The sequence below is a fragment of the Eschrichtius robustus genome, chromosome 3 (assembly GCF_028021215.1).
Source record: "Eschrichtius robustus isolate mEscRob2 chromosome 3, mEscRob2.pri, whole genome shotgun sequence".
In the NCBI taxonomy this organism is placed as follows: domain Eukaryota; kingdom Metazoa; phylum Chordata; class Mammalia; order Artiodactyla; family Eschrichtiidae; genus Eschrichtius; species Eschrichtius robustus.
The window spans coordinates 48,282,978-48,305,466 of record NC_090826.1 but is presented as its reverse complement, the minus strand read 5'-3'; the positions used below and the strand labels follow the sequence as shown (position 1 = coordinate 48,305,466).

The following is a 22,489-nucleotide window of genomic DNA, read 5'->3' as shown; positions in this document are numbered from 1 at the left end:
ATTTTCACTGGTGTGAGGTGATACCTCATTGTAGTTTTGATTTGCATTTCTCTAATAATTAGTGATGTTGAGCAGCTTTTCATGTGCTTCTTGGCCATCTGTATGTCTTCTTTGGAGAAATGTCTATTTAGGTCTCTGCCCATTTTTGGATTGGGTTGTTTGTTTTTTTAATATTGAGCTGTGTGAGCTGTTTATATATTTTGGAGATTAACCCTTTGTCTGTTGATTCGTTTGCAAATATTTTCTCCCATTCTGAGGGTTGTCTTTTCGTCTTGTTTATGGTTTCCTTTGCTGTGCAAAAGCTTTGAAGTTTCATTAGGTCCCATTTGTTTATTTTTGTTTTTATTTCCATTAGGAGGTGGATCAAAAAAGATCTTGCTGTGATTTATGTCAAAGAGTGTTCTTCCTATGTTTTCCTATAAGAGTTTTATAGTGTCCGGTCTTACATTTAGGTCTCGAATCCATTTTTGAGTTTATTTTTGTGTGTGGTGTTAGGGAGTGTTCTAATTTCATTTTTTTACATGTAGCTGTCTAGTTTTCCCAGCACCACTTATTGAAGAGGCTGTCTTTTCTTCATTGTATATCCTTGCCTCCTTTGTCATAGATTAGTTGACCATAGGTGCGTGGGTTTACCTCTGGGCTTTCTATCTTGTTCCATTGATCTATGTTTCTGTTTTTGTGCCAGTACCATATTGTCTTGATTACTGTACGTTTGTAGTATCGTCTGCAGTCAGGGAGTCTGATTCCTCCAGCTCCGTTTTTTTCCCTCAAGACTGCTTTAGCTATTCGGGGTCTTTTGTGTCTCCATACAAATTTTAAGATTTTTTGTTCTAGTTCTGTAAAAAATGCCATTGGTAATTTGATAGGGATTGCATTGAATCTGTAGATTGCTTTGGGTAGTATAGTCATTTTCACAATATTGATTCTTCCAATCCAAGAACGCAGTATATCTCTCCATCTGTTGGTATCATCTTTAATTTCTTTCATCAGTGTCTTATAATTTTCTGCATACAGGTCTTTTGTCTCCCTAGGTAGGTTTATTCCTAGGTATTTTATTCTTTTTGTTGCAGTGGTAAATGGGAGTGTTTCCTTAATTTCTCTTTCAGATTTTTCATCATTAGTATATAGGAATGCAAGAGATTTCTGTGCCTTAATTTTGTATCCTGCAAATTTACTAGATTCATTGATTAGCTCTAGTAGTTTTCTGGTGGCATCTTTAGGATTCTCTATGTATAGTATCATGTCATCTGCAAACGGTGTCAGTTTTACTTCTTCTTTTCCAATTTGTATTCCTTTTATTTGTTTTTCTTCTCTGATTGCCATGGCTAGGACTTCCAAAACTATGTTTAGTATTAGTGGTGAGAGTGGACATCCTTGTCTTTTTCCTGATCTTAGAGGAAATGCTTTCAGTTTTTCATCATTGAGAATGATGTTTGCTGTGGGTTTGTCGTATATGGCCTTTATTATGTTGAGGTAGGTTCCCTCTATGCCCACTTTCTGGAGAGTTTTTATCATAAATAGGTGTTGAATTTTGTCAAAAGCTTTTTCTGCATCTATTGAGATGATCATATGGTTTTTATTCTTCAATTTGTTAATATGGTGTATCACATGGATTGATTTGCGTATACTGAAGAATCTTTGCATCCCTGGGATAAATCCCACTTGATCGTGGTGTATGATCCTTGTAATGTGTTGTTGGATTCTGTTTGCTAATATTTTGTTGAGGATTTTTGCATCTATATTCATCAGTGATATTGGTCTGTAATTTTCTTTTTTTGTAGTATCTTTGTCTGGTTTTGGTATCAGGGTGATGGTGGCCTCATAGAATGAGTTTGGGAGTGTTCCTTCCTCTGCAATTTTTGGGAAGAGTTTGAGAAGGATTTGTGGTAGCTCTTCTCTAAATGTTTGATAGAATTCACCTGTGAAGCCATCTGGTCCTGGACTTTTGTTTGTTGGAAGATTTTTAATCACAGTTTCAATTTCATTACTTGTGATTGGTCTGTTCATATTTTCTATTTCTTCCTGGTTCAGTCTCGGAAGGTTGTGCCTTTCTAAGAATCTGTCCATTTCTTCCAGGTTGTCCATTTTATTGGCATAGAGTTGCTTGTAGTAGTCTCTTAGGATGCTTTGTATTTCTGCCATGTCCATTGTAACTTCTCCTTTTTCATTTCTAATTTTATTGATTTGAGTCCTCTCCCTCTTTTTCTTGATGAGTCTGGCTAATGGTTTATCAATTTTGTTTATCTTCTCAAAGAACCAGCTTTTAGTTTTATTGATCTTTGCTATTGTTTTCTTTGTTTCTATTTCATTTATTTCTGCTCTGATCTTTATGATTTCTTTCCTTCTGCTAACTTTGGGTTTTGTTTGTTCTTCTTTCTCTATTTCCTTTAGGTGTAAGGTTAAATTGTTTATTTGAGATTTTTCTTGTTTCTTTAGGTAGGCTTGTATAGCTATAAACTTCCCTCTTAGAACTGCTTTTGCTGCATCCCATAGGTTTTGGAGTGTCGTGTTTTCATTGTCATTTGTCTCTAGGTATTTTTTGATTTCCTCTTTGGTTTCTTCAGTGATCTCTTGGTTATTTAGTAATGTATTGTTTAGCCTCCATGTGTTTGTGTTTTTTACATTTTTTCCCCTGTAATTCGTTTCTAATCTCATAGCGTTGTGGTCAGAAAAGATGCTTGATATGATTTCAATTTTCTAAAATTACTGAGGCTTGATTTGTGACCCAAGATGTGATCTCTCCTGGAGAATGTTCCATGCGCACTTGAGAAGAAAGTGTAATCTGCTGTTTTTGGATGGAATGTCCTATAAATATCAATTAAATCTATCTGGTCTATTGTGTCATTTAAAGCTTCTGTTTCCTTATTTATTTTCATTTTAGATGATCTGTCCATTGGTGTAAGTGAGGTGTTAAAGTCCCCGACTATTATTGTGTTACTGTCAATTTCCTCTTTTATAGCTGTTAGCAGTTGCCTTATGTATTGAGGTGCTCCTATGTTGGATGCACATATATTTATAATTGTTATATCTTCTTCTTGGATCGATCCCTTGATCATTATGTAGTGTCTTTCCTTGTCTCTTATAACATTCTTTATTTTAAAGTCTAATTTATCTGATATGAGTATTGCTACTCCAGCTTTCTTTTGATTTCCATTTGCATGGAATATCTTTTTCCATCCCCTCACTTTCAGTCTGTATGTGTCCCTAGGTCTGAAGTGGGTCTCTTGTAGACAGCATATATATGGGTCTTGTTTTTGTATCCATTCAGCAAGCCTGTGTCTTTTGGTTGGAGCATTTAATCCATTCATGTTGAAGGTAATTATCGATATGTATGTTCCTATGACCATTTTCTTAATTGTTTTGGGGTTTTTTTTGTAGGTCCTTTTCTTCTCTTGTGTTTCCTACTTAGAGAAGTTTCTTTAGCATTTGCTGTAGAGCTGGTTTGGTGGTGCTGAATTCTCTTAGCTTTTGCTTGTCTGTAAAGCTTTTGATTTCTTCATCGAATCTGAATGAGATCCTTGCCGGGTAGAGTAATCTTGGTTGTAGGTTCTTCCCTATCATTACTTTAAGTATATTATGCCACTCCCTTCTGGCTTGTAGAGTTTCTGCTGAGAAATCAGCTCTTAACCTTATGGGAGCTCCCTTGTATGTTATTTGTCACTTTTCCCTTGCTGCTTTCAATAATTTTTCTTTGTCTTTAAGTTTTGCCAGTTTGATTGCTATGTGTCTCGGCGTGTTTCTCCTTGGGTTTATCCTGTGTGGGACTCACTGTGCTTCCTGGACTTGAGTGGCTATTTCCTTTCCCATGTTAGGGAAGTTTTCGACTATAATCTCTTCAAATATTTTCTCTGGTCCTTTCTCTCTCTCTTCTCCTTCTGGGACCCCTATAATGCGAATGTTGTTGTGTTTAATGTTGTCCCAGAGGTCTCTTAGGCTGTCTTCATTTCTTTTCATTCTTTTTTTTTTATTCTGTTCTGCAGCAGTGAATTCCACCATTCTGTCTTCCAGGTCACTCATCTGTTCTTCTGCCTCAGTTATTCTGCTATTGATTCCTTCTAGTGTAGTTTTCATTTCAGTTATTGTATTGTTTATCTCTGTTTGTTTGTTCTTTAATTCTTCTAGATCTTTGTTAAACATTTCTTGCATCTTCTCGATCTTTGCCTCCATTCTTTTTCTGAGGTCCTGGATCATCTTCACTATCATTATTCTGAATTCTTTTTCTGGAAGGTTTCCTGTCTCCACTTCATTTATTTGTTTTTCTGGGGTTTTGTCTTGTTCCTTCATCTGGTACATAGCCCTCTGCCTTTTCATCTTGTCTATCTTTCTGTGAATGTGGTTTTTGTTCCACAGGCTGCAGGATTGTAGTTCTTCTTGCTTCTGCTGTCTGCCCTCTGGTGGATGAGGCTATCTAAGAGTCTTGTGCAAGTTTCCTGATGGGAGGGACTGGTCCATCATTACTTTTGCACTGTCAGTGCAAACATAAACACAGTGAAAAGAGTGAATAATGTCTTAGTATTATTGTAAAATTGTTTTGAACACCCAGGCATCACCCTGAAAAGATCTTGGGGACTCCCTGGAGTCTGTAGACCACACTTTGAGAAACTCTGATCTATAAAATGATGCTAGTATAGAGCACCAGCCCTATTACCCCTTCAAAAAAACTTCAGTGCTCAGCTCACCATCTTCCTCTCTACTCCAGTTCCTCTCATCATCCTGGGAGACCTCAGCATCCCTATAAATGAACCATCCAATGCTCTGCACTCTCAGTTGCTCCTTTTCTTCCTCTCCAATGACCCTTTTCTTCATTCTATTATCTTCTATGTTTTCATCCTGGACTTTCTTACTCTCTGAAACAGCTTCTCCTCCAAATCACTAATTCATGAGTCACCTGTAAATAGTTATTTGGGGCTCCACAGCCTCGTCTCCTTCTGTATCTATATGCTCAAGGATTCCCGTGCACTTTTCTTGGACCTCATTGTGGCCTCCATTGACACCTGAGCTTTCTCTCTAGCAATAAGACCTCTCCTATCTTCATTTTCCTTTATAATCAGTTTTGATTTCGTGATCCATCATTTAAAATTTTAATTATGTCCTGAATTCCTGGACCCACTGTTCCCTTGATCACACCGACCTGTAAAACCCAGTCGTGAAAGAATCCAACTATCTTTCTCCTGGGTGACTCCTAGGTATCTTTCAGTCTCATCATAGACATTGGTTCCTTAGGAAAACATTTCCCAACACCCAGACTGATAGATATCTCCCTTCATATGATTTGTCAATCTCTGCACATCTTCTTCTCAACACTTAATTATCATACTTACAATGTTTGTATAATTTCTGCCTTCTCCACCAGATCATAAGCTCTATGAAGGCAGGTACCTGTACTGTTCATATGTTTGCTACTGAACTCCTGGCACTTATCATTTGCCAGACCCAAGGAAGGAGAGGAAAGAAAATAAGAAGGGAGAAAGTGAGGGAGGGAGAGGGGGGAAGGAAGGAAGGGAGGAAGGAAGGAACAAAGGAAGGAAGGAAGGATAAAAAGGGGATAGAAAGAATGAAGCCAATGTATGGGAAATAGAATGACATTGTTTAGAAATTTATTTGAACCTAATTTCCAGTTAGAATCTAATTAAATGATCCTGGTGTCTAGACATTCAAATGGCTCAAGGTTTGGTCCATATGTCATTTTTCTGATAGATTGTCCTAATAATAAAAGTGTGAAGCATAGAAACACAGAGAAAAAACAAGAGTTCTGATCACTAAAACGTGGGAGAGAAGTTACAGGGAGGAGGTTTGGGAGCAGAAAATGACTCCAGTATTAGTTCTGCGTCTCACTGTAGAATTGTCAAGATAATGTCATTGTAAGCCCACAGAGACTGCATTATGATGTCAAAATGGAAGGAAACAGTGTTAATAGATGGAAGCAGAAGCTTAGAGCAGCGCTGTGTTGCTGTAGTTTTAAAAGCTTTGTGACATGATGTCTAGACAGAGGAACACACAGTCATGCTATCACTGAAGCAAGGCTACAGAAGGTACACAAGGACCATTCATTAAGTCATTACAGGGCTCCAACCTTTTAGCCAATATCAATATGACGGGCATCTTCTCTTATCATTCCAATGAATTTTTTAAGGTAGTTTATTTTTTGTTGATTATAAAAGTCATACGTTCTCCTAAAGAGAACATAGAAAAGATTATAAAAGAAAAAATTGCCCCAAATTCCACCACCATTAATATTTTGTTATATTTCCTTTCATTCTTAATTTTTATAAAATAGTTGAGGTCATACTATTACATTTTTATATCTTTATTTTTCCATTTAATATTATCAGAGAAATGTAAACTTTTTATGATGACTGCACATTGTTCCATTCCACTAACATTAAACAATTAGAGTACTGAGCACCCAGTTTTTCTGTATTCTGAGTTACTTACTGAAGATACTTCCTGTAGAATAGGATGGCTGGGTTGAAGGATACAAATGGTTTCAAAGCTTATGACACATACGGCCAAATGGCTTTCCAAAAGAACCGTATCAATTTTTCAATTACTTCAGGAACATTTAATAAATCTGTGGCCTAGTAAATCTTGGCAAATAGTTTGAAAGCATTTCCCAGCTACTGAAAATTTACTCAAGCAGGAAGAGATTTAATGTAGAGCAGTAAGATTCAGGAGTCTTTGATTCTAGTCTTTAGTTGGCGTCTACCTTGCTGTGCCACTATGAGCAAGTTTCTTTAACTGTCTGGCTATTAAGTTGTTCATCTGTAGAATCACCACAAGGGAATATAGTGCTATGTGCAGTGTTCCCAAAGTATGCTATGTGGAGTACTAGTTCCTGAGATATGCACCAGAGGTGAGGAGGAAAAGAAGTAAAGTTACCTGGTCAAATACATTTGTATAAATTGTATACAACATACTGCTCTTGGAGATTTAAAATGCCCAACAACACATTAAGGCTCTGAAAAGTTCTGCATTTTAATTTACTTAACAGAGCATTTACCCAATTTTTGACTATAGGTCATTTTTTTCTTTCATGTAATATATATAAGACTATGTAACACAGTTGAAGAAGCACTGATGTAACAGAAAGGGCTTTCGAGTCTACCAAACATGCACTTAAATCCAGTTTCTGCTATTTATAGCTAAAAAACAGAGTTAATAATAACTTGTGAGACTGTTTTGAATATGGAATGAGATTACATATGCAAAGCATGGAAAGCCCCAAGCATCAGCCTGACATACATGTTAGTTTCTTCTCTCTAACCTTCTCAACCCCAGACATGCTCATCAAACCTCTCCATCTTCATCAAAAACATATTGAATGCCTATGCTGTGGAGGGCTGGAGACTAGTGAGATACTTTCCATCTGCATTTTTAGATAGGGTGGCATTTTGGGCAAAAGGCCTAAAATGGCCTAAAACCTAGACTTGAACAGGTAATCTGTGAGTCAAATGCTTGACCCCAGAATGTGGCCACCTCAGCAATTTAGATCACAAAGTAATTAATTAGCTACCCATCCCAGGCTAGGTCAGAAGGCCCAACCCTGATTATTTCCAGTGGGTCATCCTAATAAATAGGCTCAGCTTATATTCAAGACTGATTGTCACTAATTATATAACCTGGAGCTACTACCATTCAGTTACATGGGAATTACATCATGAAACATATTTAAAATTTGACTTTGAAAGTGCTGAGTCTCCAGTGACCTCCATGTTGCTAAATCCAGTGGAAAGTTTTCCAGCTTGGTCTTAATTGCCCTCTGTTAACCATTGTTCCTTCTTGAAATCCTTCCTCTCTTGGACTTCTTCAGTACCACACTTCCTTACCCCCTTCCTACCTCTGTGGCCAGTTCTCTTTGATGTGTCTGAAAACTAGAATTCCTCAGGGTGCAGTCTTGCCTTTCTTTTTTTGCTTTTCTCACTCTTAAGAAGGTGCTATCCATTTCCTGGGTTTCACATACCACCTATGCTAATGCCTCCTAGATTTAGATCTTCAACCTGGACCACTGCTCAGAAATCCTGTTTTGTTTATCCAACTGCCCCATTTTATATCTCCACTAGGTGCCTGTCAGTCATGGCAAACTTAATGGCTCTGAACCAAAACTCTTAATTTTCTCCTTTTAACTGTTCCTCTCTCAGTTTTATCCACATCAGTAAGTGGAACCACCCTAACACACAGTTGCTTAAGCCAGATACCTAACAGTGGTCTTTAATTCCTTCCTTGCCCTCATCCCCATATCCAGTCCTTTGGAAATTTCTGTCAATTTTGCTTTCAAGATATATCTCAAATATCTTCCCTTCTGCCTGTCTCAACTGCCCCCGTCCTAATTTAAGGCACCATTATCTCTCACCCAGATAATTGCTATGACCTCCTATGGTCCAAGACATTCCACTTCAATTTCCTCCAATCCCTTCTCTGCACAGACCTCAGGATGATTTTTAAAAATTAGAAATGAGACAATATCCCTCCTGTATAAGACCCTCCAGTGAGTTTTGTTTGTTTGTTTGTTTGTTTTTTACTACATAGACTAAAATCCAAATTCCTCATCATGGTGCCCAAGGTCCTCTGTGATCTGGCTCCTGCCCACCTTTCTGACATCCTCTCAGGACTCAATCCCCTGGTCTCGTGCTGCTCCCATCCTGCAGGTCCTCAAATGTGATGAGCCATTTCCTGCAGGGGGATCTTAGCATGTGCTGACCTCTTCACTTGGTTTCTCCTCACCATCCTTCGTATCTCAGCTTAAATCCACCTCCGTAGAGAACGCCCCAACCTGCCTATTTTTAGATTGCTCGATAGCCTCTATCAAAGGACCCTGTTTGCTTCCTTCATACTATTTATCACAATTTTTACTGAAATGTTTGGTTTACATGTTTATTGACTGATTCCATCACTACACTGTAAATTCCAGGAGAGTAAGGACATTATCTATTTTGCTCATCATGTAGCATACCTGGAATATGTATTGAATGAATGAACAAAAGGAATGAATGAATGAATGAACAAATGAAAAAAAAGTGTCTACTGTGTTCCAGGTACACATAGAATTCCACACAGAACTTCTGGTGCTAAGCATGTTCCAGGCTCTCCTGCAATATATGCATAATGCTCTTTCCTCCACACTGAATAATCACACCTCATCCATCTGGTCAGACCTTCCCAGTTCAGTTAAGTCTCATGTCCTCCAGATGGTTTGCCTTGCCCTATGCTAACACAATCCCACATATGTAGAGCCTCCCACACTTTATTCCCACCCTTAGACTCCAAGTTCTGCAAGGCAGGGGTCATGACTCTACTGATCACCACGGTCCCCTAGTGCTGAGCACAGTACCTGGCATACAGTGGGAACTCAATAAAAACTTTTGTATGAATATATTATCTCATTTGATCTTATGTTATATAATTTAAATTTTACTAGACCCCTGTGGAGTAGGAATTATTATACCTATTTTATAGATAAGTAAAACAGATTCAGAGGAAGATGAAATAATGTGGTTAAGGTTTTATAGATAGTAAGAGGTAAAGCAAGAATTCAAACCAAGGCTGTTTTGACTCCCAAATCTATGCATTTTAAAAACACATTCCAAGAAATACTATGAAGGATTTCTGACAAAAGGGAAATAGAGTAATAAAAGTAATTTTCTAAAAGCTTACCATGTGCCAGTTTCTATGCTCAGTGCTTTATATTAACTCTCTTAACTCCTGACAAGCACTCTATGAAATATGTATTGTCTCTATTTTATAGATGAGAAAGTTAAGCCTTAGAGAGTTTAAGTAACTTACCCAAGTTCCATAGCCACTAAATGGTGAAGCCAGGATTTAAACCCAGGTTGATCTCACATCAAAGCCCACACCCAATGCTGCTTGAAGTATAGCTAAAGATTAGCTACCCCGAAAAAAAGTGTCCATAGTCGTGAGACTCACTTTGAGTCACATCCACTACTCCAATTGTTTATATTAGCTAAAATTTCATGCAGCCTGAATTCTTGTTGATTTCCAGTCATCTGGACAGCTATAGAAGGTATTCGCACGGCCCTGGCCTGGGTTACTTTGGTGAACACTCTGATGCCCATGAAACAATAAAATAAAAAAGAAGATAGTGATTTAAATTTCATTAGGATCCACTGCCTATATGACCTATTTAAAGAAACAAACAGATCCTTGTGGTTATCTTCGACGTTTGAGGTCTTCACTCATGTTTCTTTAATCCCCCTAAGGTATTTTGTTCATTCTTCATCAGTGGAAATGTTGCGTTGGAAATGTTATAAAAACCTTTGGGTATCCTAATTCCAAATTAAATATTTGTTTTGCTTTTTTGTAAAAAAAAATCTTATTGGAGTATAGTTGATTTACAATGTTGTGTTAGTTTCAGGTATACAGTAAAGTGAATCAGTTATGCATATACATATATCCACTCTTTTTTAGATTCTTTTCCCATATAGGTCATCACAGAGTATTGCGTAGAGTTCCCTGTGCTATACAGTAGATCCTTATTATCTATTATATAATATATATAGTAGTGTGTATATGTCAATCCCAATCTCCCAATTTACCCTCCTCCCCCTTACCCCCCGGTAACCATAAGTTTGTTTTCTACATCTGTGACTCTATTTCTGTTTTGTAAATAAGTTCATTTGTACCATTTTTTTAGATTCCACATATAAGCGATATCATATGGTATTTGCCTTTGACTTACTTCACTCAGTATGATAATCTCTAGTTGCATCCATGTTGCTGCAAATGGCATTATTTCATTCTTTTTTATGGCTGGGTAATATTCCACTGTATATATGTACCATATCTTCTTTAGCCATTCCTTTAGCCTTTCCTCTAGCCATTGATGGACATTTTGGTTTCTTCCATGTCCTGGCTGTTGTAAATAGTGCTTATCAAAATGGGTGCTCAGTTTTGAAAAGATTTTTTTTTTTCTGGTGGGTGAGGGTAGCAGTAATGGTGTAATAACACTGATCTGGGGATTAGAAGGCCTGACTGTACAACTAGGAAACTGGGTGACTGACATATCAAATTGCTTTGTTTCCTCTCTGGCTCTCAACTGGAGGGGATAATGATTACAACAGTCTTAGAGGGACATAATGAGGTTTAAATTGGTCAATATTCATAAAATGCCTAGAGGAGTGGTCTGGTTGTTATTTAATATTCCCCTTCTCTTTCTGGGACTCAATTTCCTTATCTGTAACATGAGTGGATTAAATTAGATGTCAAAGTCCTTCCTAATTCTAAAGACCTATGAAATAAAAGTGATGGAAGTAGCAAACAAGGATTTTGAGTTATTTTAAGTATATTAAAGTAAGGGGAATCATGGACATGATGAGAAGTAAAAGATATAAAAAAGTACCAAATGAAAGTATTGAAGCTGAAAAATTATAAAAACCAAAATGAAAGATCCATTGGATGGGCTAAAAAACAGATTAAATACTGCAAAAGAAAAGGTCAGTAAACTTACAGATATAGAAACTATCCAAAATGAAACAGAGAAAAAATACTGCCAAAAACAATAAAAAAAAGAACAGGGCCTCAGTGACCTGTGGAATAATATCAGGGAGTTGAGCATACCTGCGATCAGAAGCAGAGGAGAAAGTATGTGGCAGAAAACATGTTTGAATTAATAGTGGCAAAATTTTTTTCCCCAAATTTGATGAGAGCTATAAATCCACAGAAGCACACCTAGGCACATCATAATCAGACTGCTGGAAATCAATGATAAAATATTAAAGGAGTCCATAACAAAGTGGATCTCTCCTCAAAGATTATACAAGCTGAAGATAATGGAATGATATTAATGTCTTCAAAGTGATGTGGGAGGAAAAAAGGATGCTTTTCACTTAGAATTTTATATTCATCAAAGATACCCTTCAAAATAAAGGCAAAATAAAGAGTTCTTTAGACTAATGAAAATGGATAACTCTCTCACCAAAATTCATTCTGCACTATAAGAAAGGTCAAAAGAAGTTACTCAGGAAGAATAAAAATGGTATCAGAAGTGGTATGATATTATTTGAAGGTAGGCTGTGATAAGTTAATGATGAATGTTGCAAAGCTTAGAGTAACAACCAAAATAAATAAACAAAGTAGAATTGCTAACAAATTATTTGGAATTAGAAAAAATATGAAATGCAAAAGATGACCAAAAAAGGAGAAAAATAGAAACAAAGAACAGATGGGACAAATAGAAGGATGGTAAACCCAAACCCATGCATATCAGTAATTACATCTTATATAAGTTGTATAAATACTATGATTAAAAGACAGAGATTATTAGACTAGATAATAAAGTAAGACCCATCTATATGCTATCTATATGAGGCATACTTTAAAATATAAAGAGTCAGATAAGTTAAAATAAAATATTGGGAAAAAAAATTCACCATGCAAACCCAGGTATAATGAAAGCCTTTCGTAATGATAAAGGGGCAGATCACCTACAAACCTGTATGTAGAAAGATAGATAGATAGATAGATAGACATAGATAGATAGACAAGTAGATAAACAGATAATAACAGAGCTTCAAAATACATGAAACAAAAACTGATAGAACTGAAAGGAGAAATAGACAAATCCACAAATATACTTGGGGATGCAACATTCCTCCCTCAGTAATTGATAGACAAGGAGGTGAAAACTTGAGCAGCATTAATAACCAACTTAATGACTTAGAACTACACACAACAGATGAATACACACTTTGAAGTGCCTGTGACATATTCACTAAGATATATCATATTCTTTGTCATAAAACAAATCTCAATAAATTAAAAGGATTGAAAATTTTTTTAACTTTTTAAAGCAACACACATGCTAAAATGTATTATTTGTATAAAACACATAAGATTCATCGCTTTTTGAGGCTGAATATAACGTCTTTTCATCAACATTGTCTTAAAATATTTTTCTCAAACAACCACACTTTTCTAAGAATTTATAGTAATGGTATAATAACACACAGGCAATATACTTTATAATAATGGTAAATATGAGCTTATAAAAATAAATGTATACCATTAAAAATGTAAATGTATATCATCTGTTTTCAATGTTAGTGTTTATATTTTATTTAAGAAAAATAAATTGTTAGTTATTTTGCCATTGTTAAATTTTTTTAAAGTTTGAAGTGAGACTAATCCAAAAGATCCATACTAATTGGCACATTGCAATTTTTTTCATTGTTAAATTTTATTTTATTTTTTTAAATAATTTTTATTGGAGTATGGTTGCTTTACAATGTTGTTTTAGCTTCCACTGCACAACAAAATGAATCAGCCATACACATACAGATATCCCCACCCTTTTGGATTTCCCTCCCATTTAGGTTACCACAGTGCATTAGGCAGAGTTCCCTGTGCTATACATACACAATATGTTCCCATCAGTTGTCTATTTTATACATTGTATCAATAATGTATAGGCACATTACAAATTTATTCTAGTTTTTATCAACCATCAGAGAGATGAAAAATACCCAAAAAATGACCATGACAATCACACACCACTACTGGCAACAGCTTTCATTGAAAACTTACTAAGTACCAGGCATTGTTCTAAATACTTTTTATGCATTTAATTTTTCCTCTTACTTGCCTCCCACTTTACAACCCAGAAAACTTAAATAACTTGCCTAAGATTACACAAATAGTAAATGCCAGTGCCAGAATCTGAACCCAGTAAAGTTATTTCACCATGTAGTTTTGCATTTGCAAAGCCAGGGTCAGGCACACTGGCATTAGACAAAAAGACCTTGTGACTTCCTACTTCAGCACTTTGTAACGTATTTAATTGGTTCTCTTTTGCCTTGACTTCAAATTTGCCTCTTCACTGGTCTTTCTTATTTGATAAGTTCCAACATAAGACTCTTTGTTCATTTTCAAAAAGGATTACAGTGATAAGCTTTTATAATTAAGAGTATCTCAGCAGAGATTTCCTTTACCACAGTTCTCTTGCCTTTATCTTCTAATTATTAGGGATGAATTTTCTGATTTTTCAAAATTGTATTTGCTTTAAATACAAGTTGCAAATTAACTGCTTATAAAAATGCCTTTCCCCCTTCTTAACTGTTACTTAAAGGAAATCTCTAGTCTAGCATTTAAAAGCAATAATGATTCAAAATTGAATCATCCAACAAGAATTTGAATAAAATAACTCTACTTAAAATCTTCAATGTTTGGGAGAGAGGGACTTCTTTAAAGCTATCACAAAGGCAAAATAAGAGGCTGTTTAAGCACCACAAAATACTTGATGTTAGGATTTAAAAAAGCAACAACCGTGAAGCCAGTTTGGGATACTCAAGGAAGTGGAATGGGTAAAATGCAATGTACGTATGAAAATATCACTTCTATTCGTTACTCCATAGCAAAAGGTTAAGTCTTTTCTAGAATGAAATGACTCAGCATCTTTACAGTCTCTTGCCTTTCCCAAGATAATTTTATATACATTATCTAATTTTATCCTTCCCAAAACACTATGAGATGGGTAGTCTTACACACAAATGGATAAGCAGAGGTTAATTGTCCAATATAACTCAAGAGAACTATTATTTATTAAGTTGAGTATACTTTATATCCAATATTTTATTTCATGTTCATTAACTCTTATAGAAGAGGCATTATTATTCTCATTTTACAGATCGGGAAGCAAGCACAAAGCAATTATCTGATTTACTCCAGATCACCCAGCTCCTAAGTCTTGGAGCTGTGATTTGCACACAGGTCCATCTGACACCAAGTGAATGCTCTTGTCACTGGCCTGGACTCCTTCACTGAATTAGTAATAATGTGGAAAGAGGTCACATTCCATCCTAAAACAGCCTGTTGCAAACATGAGAGTGTCTCAGTTCCCCACCAAGTAACCCCTAACTGCAAATTTTGCAGAAACTTTTGGCCAACTCACCAGTTCACCTTCTCCTGTATGGCTACCCCAGGCTGACAAGTCATCAAAGACAAGAGGAAAAAAGCAACAGCAAACATCTCATCCAGAAGCCACCACCCTATATGACCTAGAGAGGAATAAAACTATTCAGGGAGTTGGAGTAAAAGAAATCTACAGGCTGGGATCTATAAGATGTACCTAATGTTTGAAATGAACAGAACTCACTTGATTCTCATTCAGATGTGGTTAATTACTTACCGGGGTATTGATTAGCCAAACACCCTAAAATCCCAGACACCAAAGGCCACTGTCCTTCAGACCTTTGGAAAAGCTATACCCATATGGTTGAGGAAAGGAGGATATTTAACCAATTTCGGCTAAGCAAAGGGATCTTATTTTCAGAATGAGGCAAAAGCCAAACCAAGATGTAGCTCCAGGATTCGTGGTCTTTTTGAGTAGCTCTTGGAACTTCTGAGGTTAGATCAATTTGTTTTGCAAGACTGAAACAAGGCTCATACTGGTGTTTCAGCTCTGCCACAAACAGCCAGCAAAATATAGGAAATGCTAATAGTTACATGGGGAAGTTCTCCAATGTATTGTCAAACATCTGGAGCCCGAGAAATGTGGGTAATTGAATGAACTTTCCACTTCTCGTCCAGACATTGGGTATCATTACCATCTAGCATATTTGTGTCTTCAGGGAACCACATGCCTTAAATGGACATCTCCAGAAGCATCCTCTAGAATTGCCATAACAACCACACCCTGGACTGGTGATACCGTATCTACATACATTCTCTTAGTCATAATTAATAGTCATAAATTATGACATAGTCATAAATTAATTAAAGACAGGTGGATAGATAGAAAGATAATAATTGAACATGTGGCAGGCATTTCATTTGTCTTCTTTTACTTAATCCTGACCACAAGTCTGTGAGATGAAAATGATTCAGTTCATTTTGCAGTTGAAGAAATGAAGGTCCAGAAAAGTTAACTAAGTTGCTCAGGAATAGACAGCTATCTTGATGTCCTTGGCAAAACTTAAATTCTCTCATTAGCAGGATTGGCCAGTACTATCATTATTAGTCTCAAAGTTATGAAAAAAATGTACTGAATAACTTGCATGTGTAAGGAATGTGTACCTGGTTTAATTATGGAGATTTAAATAAGGCACCCATTTGTTATTGTCTCCATTTCTTCAGAGATTTAGGTAAAATTTGACAAAAGTGAACACCCATTCCAGGTCCTAGAAAGCCCTTCCAGCCCCTGATTTCTGTGTGTCTCTTCCTCCCTCCCTCTCTTTGTTTTGACTTCTGGGTCCTCTTGGCTGCAGTTTTTTTTGTTGTTGTTTTTTAAATGTATTTATTTATTTATTTATGGCTGTGTTGGGTCTTCGTTTCTGTGTGAGGGCTTTCTCTAGTTGCGGCAAGTGGGGGCCACTCTTCATCGCGGTGCGCGGGCCTCTCACTATCGTGGCCTCTCCCGTTGCGGAGCACAGGCTCCAGACGCGCAGGCTCAGTAGTTGTGGCTCACGGGCCTAGTTGCTCCGCGGCATGTGGGATCTTCCCAGACCAGGGTTCAAACCCGTGTTCCCTGCATTGGCAGGCAGATTCTCAACCACTGCGCCACCAGGGAAGCCCATTGGCTGCAGTTTTACAATCCTTCTGATCCATTTGGAAAACTCTGTTCTTTTTCCTTTTTCCACAAGTAATCCAGTAACTCACAGTGCTTTTACTGAAATGTGGGTATGATGGGGGGTGTTATGTCTGGACACCCTTGGGGCAGCTCAGGGTGGCAGATCTGGAACTCACTTCTTTCCACCAGCTCCCTAGCTGCCTCCCTTCTCCCTCCTCGTTCCACCCGAAGTCCAAGTTCCTGACACAGGTCTACCGGCCCCTGGGGAGTGTAACTCAGGTTTTCCTTCAGCACTTCGACAGTGTTTCTCATGGGAAGCAGACTTCTCCCTACAACAGAGATCTCAAGTGGGGATGATTTTGCCTCTCAGGGGACATTTGAAAATTTCCTGGGACATTTATCACAAAGTTGTCACCACTTTGGGGGTTGTGTTGCTGGCACCTAGTGGGTGCTAAATGTCCTACAATGCACAGGACATCTCCCCAAACAAGGAATTCTCTGGCTCCAAATGTCAGTAGTGCCAAGGTTGGGAAAGACCACCAAAAGGCTGGTCTGCCTTTCCCTGACCCCTGGAATTCTGGTGAATTATTTTTCTTCTTACATATAGGCAATATTGTCTTCCTCCTTAGACCAGTTCCTTCTTGAGATTTCTCTGATGCCTTTTCTCCTCACCCAAGACTTCAGTGGCACTCAGGACCCCTCCTTAGCCTCGGCTCACCTCTCTTACCCTCCACACCCACAACTCGATCCCTTAAATTCTATCATTTTTCCTCTGTAATATTTTCCCTCCAAGCTTCCCACCTTCATTCGCAACCTTCGATCCATTTCAAGGCCTCGGCTCTCTCTGAAACTCTCCTAACAGACTCCTAGGGAGGCTCTGTTTGTCCTCACTCCAGACCTCCCTGTACATTGCAGCTGGATTCATCGCCAGGAAAGCTGGCTCTGAAAACTCACTCTCCTGCTCAAAGGCGTTCCGCGGATCTTCCATCTTCTATAAGATTAGAAGTCCAAATTCCTCCAGAAATGGGTCCCAACCCACCTTTGCAACCTTATCAGCCACAACCCTCCAATAATCCCCCATACTGTAGGCTAGGTTCCCTTACCTTCCTCACACTTTCTCACTGCTGTGATCTTGTTCATGCTGGACCCGAACAACCTTTATCCGTTATCCACTACCCTTGTGCCAAGTGTTTTCTCAAACAGCAGGTCCGTCAAGGAGCCTCGGCTGATGGCCTCATTTGGAGGGTGTCTCCTTGTTATCCTTGAACCTTACAAATACATCACCAGCACTTTTCATTTTTGCCTCATATTAGGTTCTTCCAGTGGAGTAGGGTATATCTCAAGAATGAAGGTTTCTTGAGGGTAAATTCTATGTCTGATTCTTCTTTATTATCACCCATATCACTTACCACTGAATCTTTACTAAGAAATATTGGTTGATTGAGTGAATGAACAAAGGACTAAAAATACTTTACAATTTCATAATATTTTCAGGTATATTTTCTCATTTAATCCTCATAATAATCTTGTGAGATAAATACAATTATTCTGAAGAGAATTCTGAGTCAGAGAGACAGTGATTAAGGTGGAAAACAGAAGTTAGAGACATAGGGTACTAGGCCTTGTACCTCCCACTTTTTGTGTTTTTTAAAAACATTTTTTAATGTTTTTAATTTTCATAGTGATCTTGCAAGACAGTAATAATAGTGCTGTTTTGAAGATGAGAATACTGAGTTTCAGAGTACTTAAGTAATTTGCCTGCAGTTGCACAGCTGGTGAGTCTCAGAGTCAAGGATTTATAATCTGTCCAACTTTAAAACCTGAGATCGTTTTTGGTCTGGTCACACAATGACTAAGCGTTATATCAGGACTAAGGCCTGGGTCTTCTGGCTCGGAGTCCAGTTCTCTGTTTATTATGCCTTAGCTTAGAGAATGAATATCATTTCCAGGGACAAAGAAGGCAAAATCAAGTGAATGGAAGGAGAATCACAAGATAGAATCAAGAGAGAAGCTAAGTCAAATGGGATGGTTCCCTGCCTCTGTGACTAAATGTGTGAGCGCATGTGAGCGTGTGTGTGTGTGTGTGTGTGTGTGTGTGTGTGTGTGTTGGGATGGGAGCAGGTCACTCATCTGTTTTCAGTCAAAATGTTCTAAGATGAATGGGATATGCCAAAAAATGGTTAAGTTTGCATATGCAGATTTCACCTTAATTGTAGCATTCTGTTATCAAAGATAGATAGTTATAAAATACCATGCAGAGTAGACAGCGAGATGGCAATTCATTTTGAAAATGCATAGCTTATCTCAGAGAAACACTTTCCACTATCTAAATCAGCTTGTGAGTTATGACCTCAGAGTGGAACATGTCCTGTGTCGGCCCAGACTGCCACCACAGGGTGACAGCCAGACCTGTGCTCTCTGAAAAGCTTCAGAAGCTCTAGGCCACATTCCTCTGTACTGGGCCTGCAGGTTGCTCAATGCAGATTCTGCAAATTGAATGCAAATAGAGGCAATTTGCTAGAATGGAAAGAGCGCAGCTGTAGGTCAGAAAATACCACTAACCAGTCATTGTTTCCTAGCCTCAGTTTCTTTGTCTGTAAAATGGGTAAAATAATACCTATCAGGATAGGATTGAAGAACTGTAGAGGAAATAAGGAAATCTGTCCTCAACTGGAAATTCTGAACAGCAGTTGCTTGTTTATTTAAACGATCCTTCCCCTTCTTTCTGCTGCTTCTTCCCAGTACCTGTTTGTCTCTTTCATAGCATGGAAGCTTTCATTTAAGTACCAATGAAGGAGAAAAGTGGAAGAAAGGGGGGGCCCAGCAAAGAGACGATGAAGGAGCATGAAATGTGGGAGGTACACATCCAGGTGCCCTGGGCTTGTTGCAGGAAAATGGGGCGCAAGAGGGTGGTCACGTCCCAGGTCTCTGGTGAGTCCCTGGGACAGGCTGCCAAGTGAGGGTTCTTGGCTTCTCTCAGGAAAGAATTCAAAAGTGAGCCATGGGCTTCCCTGGTGGCGCAGTGGTTGAGAATCTGCCTGCCAATGCAGGGGACACGGGTTCGAGCCCTGGTCTGGGAAGATCCCACATGCCGCGGAGCAACTGGGCCCGTGAGCCACAACTACTGAGCCTGCGCGTCTGGAGCCTGTGCTCCGCAACGGGAGAGGCCACGATAGTGAGAGGCCCGCGCACCGCGATGAAGAGTGGCCCCCACTTGCCGCAACTAGAGAAAGCCCTCACACAGAAACGAAGACCCAACACAGCCATAAATAAATAAATAAATAAATAAAATTTTAAAAAAAAAACAAAAACAAAGTGAGCCATAGTAAAGTGAAAGCAGGTTTACTGAGAGAGATACACATTCCATAGGCAGAATGAGGTCTGACTCCGAAGATGAGAGCAGCCCCAGGGCATGGGGTCATCTCAGAAAGTGAGAGTGGCCTGAAATATGGGGAGGTTAGTTTTTATGGGCTGGGTAATTTGATACGCTAATGTGTGGGAGGATTATTTAAACTATTTTGGGGAAGGAGCAGGGACTTCCAGGAATCGGGCCACCACCCACTTTTTGACCTTTTACAGTCAGCCTTGGAACTGTCATGGCACCTGTGGGTGTGTCATTTAGCATATGCTAATGTATTACAATGAGCACATAATGAGGCTCAAGGTCCACTGGAAGTCGAATCTTCCGCCATCTTGGGCCTAGTTGGTTCTAATCAGTTTTTGTCAACTGGCTGTGTCATTCTTTAAGGGTTGTGCCCTTCCCTCCTGTCTGAGGCTGATTTTGAGGCCTTCTAGAGGGAAGCTGCTACCAGCAGAAGTTGATAGAATGATTGTAGCTGTGGGGCCCAGGTGACAAAGCGGCAGAAGACCTGCTTACCCATCTCTGCCCAGGTTCCAGGACCATTCCAGCACCTCAAGGGTTGAAAACTTGGGACGGAATTCAAAGTAGCAACTTCAGGTGGGATATGGCCAACCCCACGGTGGCCGGAAGCTAACAAAGCTTCTCCAAGAAGCTTACTGGTTGGCAGGCCACACAGATGCCAGAGCAGTTTTTTTAGTTTGTTTGCTGTATCTCTCCAGGGTGTGTGTGTGTGTGTGTGTGTGTGTGTGTGTGTGTGTGTGTGTGTGTGTGTGTGTGTGTGTGTTAGGGTTGGGTTTGACTTTCTTCTCCCTGCAGAAACCTGCAAAGTATTCAACACAAGACCTGGCACAAAGTCTGCAGGCAGTAAGTGAGCAGCCCCTGTCACGTGCACTGCCTTGCCTTCCCTACCCTCCTTCCGAAACCCTTTGCAAGATTGCGTGTCTCTGACACCTGCTTCTCCTCCTGATTGCTTCATCAGCCCGGGGCTGTGGCCAACATGTATCGGTGGTGGGTTTTCAGCTGGAAATGAAGTGGAGCTGGTTTGAGTAACTGGTCTCCATCAGAGGCTTTACAATGGGTGGGCTAATGCGTGTCTACCGCTCCCACTTCCTGGCGAAGCTCTGCACTTGTATTTCAGGGGGTAGGATGGGAGGGAGTCAGTGTCTGGCTCATTGGCGTAGAAATTAAAGATCTTTCCCCAGAGAAGGCGTGGAGTGTTGTCAGCAGCTCTGGCCAAATCGAGGTGGTCCTTTGGGGAAGTCCTCTTGGACTTTGGCTGCAATAAAAACCAGAGTCCATTTTACACCTGAGCAAGTTATCCAGGCGTCATCAGTTGATCGATCGTCTCCTTTGTGATGCCTTCACTCACAGCATGATGCACGGCACCGCTCTCCTCTGCTCCCCCTGAACCCTGGCCGCATCCCCCTCTCTCCGAAAGACCGCCAACTTGTGATCCTGTGACTCTTGGAAGACAGGGCGGTGCTGGCCCAGAGTCTCCGTGCACCAGATGTGTGAGAGTCTGGGAATGGAACTAGCCTTCCACAGCCAGACTGACTGTGCCCCACAAGCGGGCAATAAGGGACCACGGTGTGTGCACAGATATTAAAAACAATACTAAAGCCCACTAGAAGTCAGTCAGCTTTTGTACGATCACCATGTGCAGGCAATTCTAAACCATGTCCGTGGTGAAATCTCCTTCCCCGCAGCCTTCCGTGCTCCGTTTCCCAGCCAGCATCACACTGAGAGAGCTGGTTCCTTTCTATCCCCCAGGACACTGGGAGCTTCTTGAGGGCAGGGGCCATGTTTCAGTCACCTTTGTATCCCCAGTGCTGCCACATAGTAGGTGCTCTATACTGTGTTTTATGCAGCACAGTAGGAAGAGTACAGTTTTCAAGTCCAACATACCTGGATTGAAATCCCAGCACTATCATGAACCAACGGTTGCAACTTTGGACAAGCTATTTCACCACTATGCCTTAACTTCCCCTCCTGTATAATGGGTTTGATGATATATATATATATATATATATATATATATATATATATATATATATATATATGGCACACATATACACACATAGTACCTCATAAATATTTGTTGAATTGACCTAAATTAACAGGCACTTCCAGGCAAAATCAGGATGGATCCTGTTTTTCTTTGTAATCCTCTCACTTCTTGCCCTCTCTGTCCTGACCCTCTGCTCCAGAAACACGCTCCTGTGACACTCAGGTGGGGGCTTGCTCTCAGTCCACATGACATCTGAGGAGTCAGTGATGCCGTGAGGGTCACTGAGAACCTATGCATGTGTCATTTTTCTGTACGTTAGGCATCCCTATGTTATCAGGCCATACGTATATACTGCTTAAGTGAGGCTTCTTAAGGATAGCGGCGCCTTTAAGCCTCAAACCAACAGTGACCCAGTGGACTGATCAGTCAGACCATAAGCTCTGGGAGGGCTACCCAAGCGTGTTTTGTTCCGCATTGTACCACAAAGTAGCTGCGTGTTGTAACCAGTCAATTTATTACCTTCATTCTATCAAGGGCTCGGTACTGTGGGGGGCACTGAGTACTTAGGGGTGGGTGGAGAGAACACAGCCCCTGCCATCACAGT

The 22,489-nt window shown here is 39.3% G+C and overlaps 1 protein-coding gene across 1 annotated transcript in view; it reads right to left on the bottom strand.

The window, feature by feature from the left end:
• Positions 1 to 15,070, bottom strand: part of C8A (complement C8 alpha chain) — a 65,204-nt gene extending 50,134 nt beyond the window's left edge. Inside the window, exon 1 of the mRNA XM_068539974.1 lies at positions 14,900 to 15,070. Coding sequence (XP_068396075.1) covers positions 14,900 to 14,976 — 77 coding nt within the window. The 5' untranslated portion in view covers positions 14,977 to 15,070. The remainder of the gene's footprint in view (positions 1 to 14,899) is intronic.
• Between the last annotated feature and the right edge of the window lie 7,419 nt (positions 15,071 to 22,489).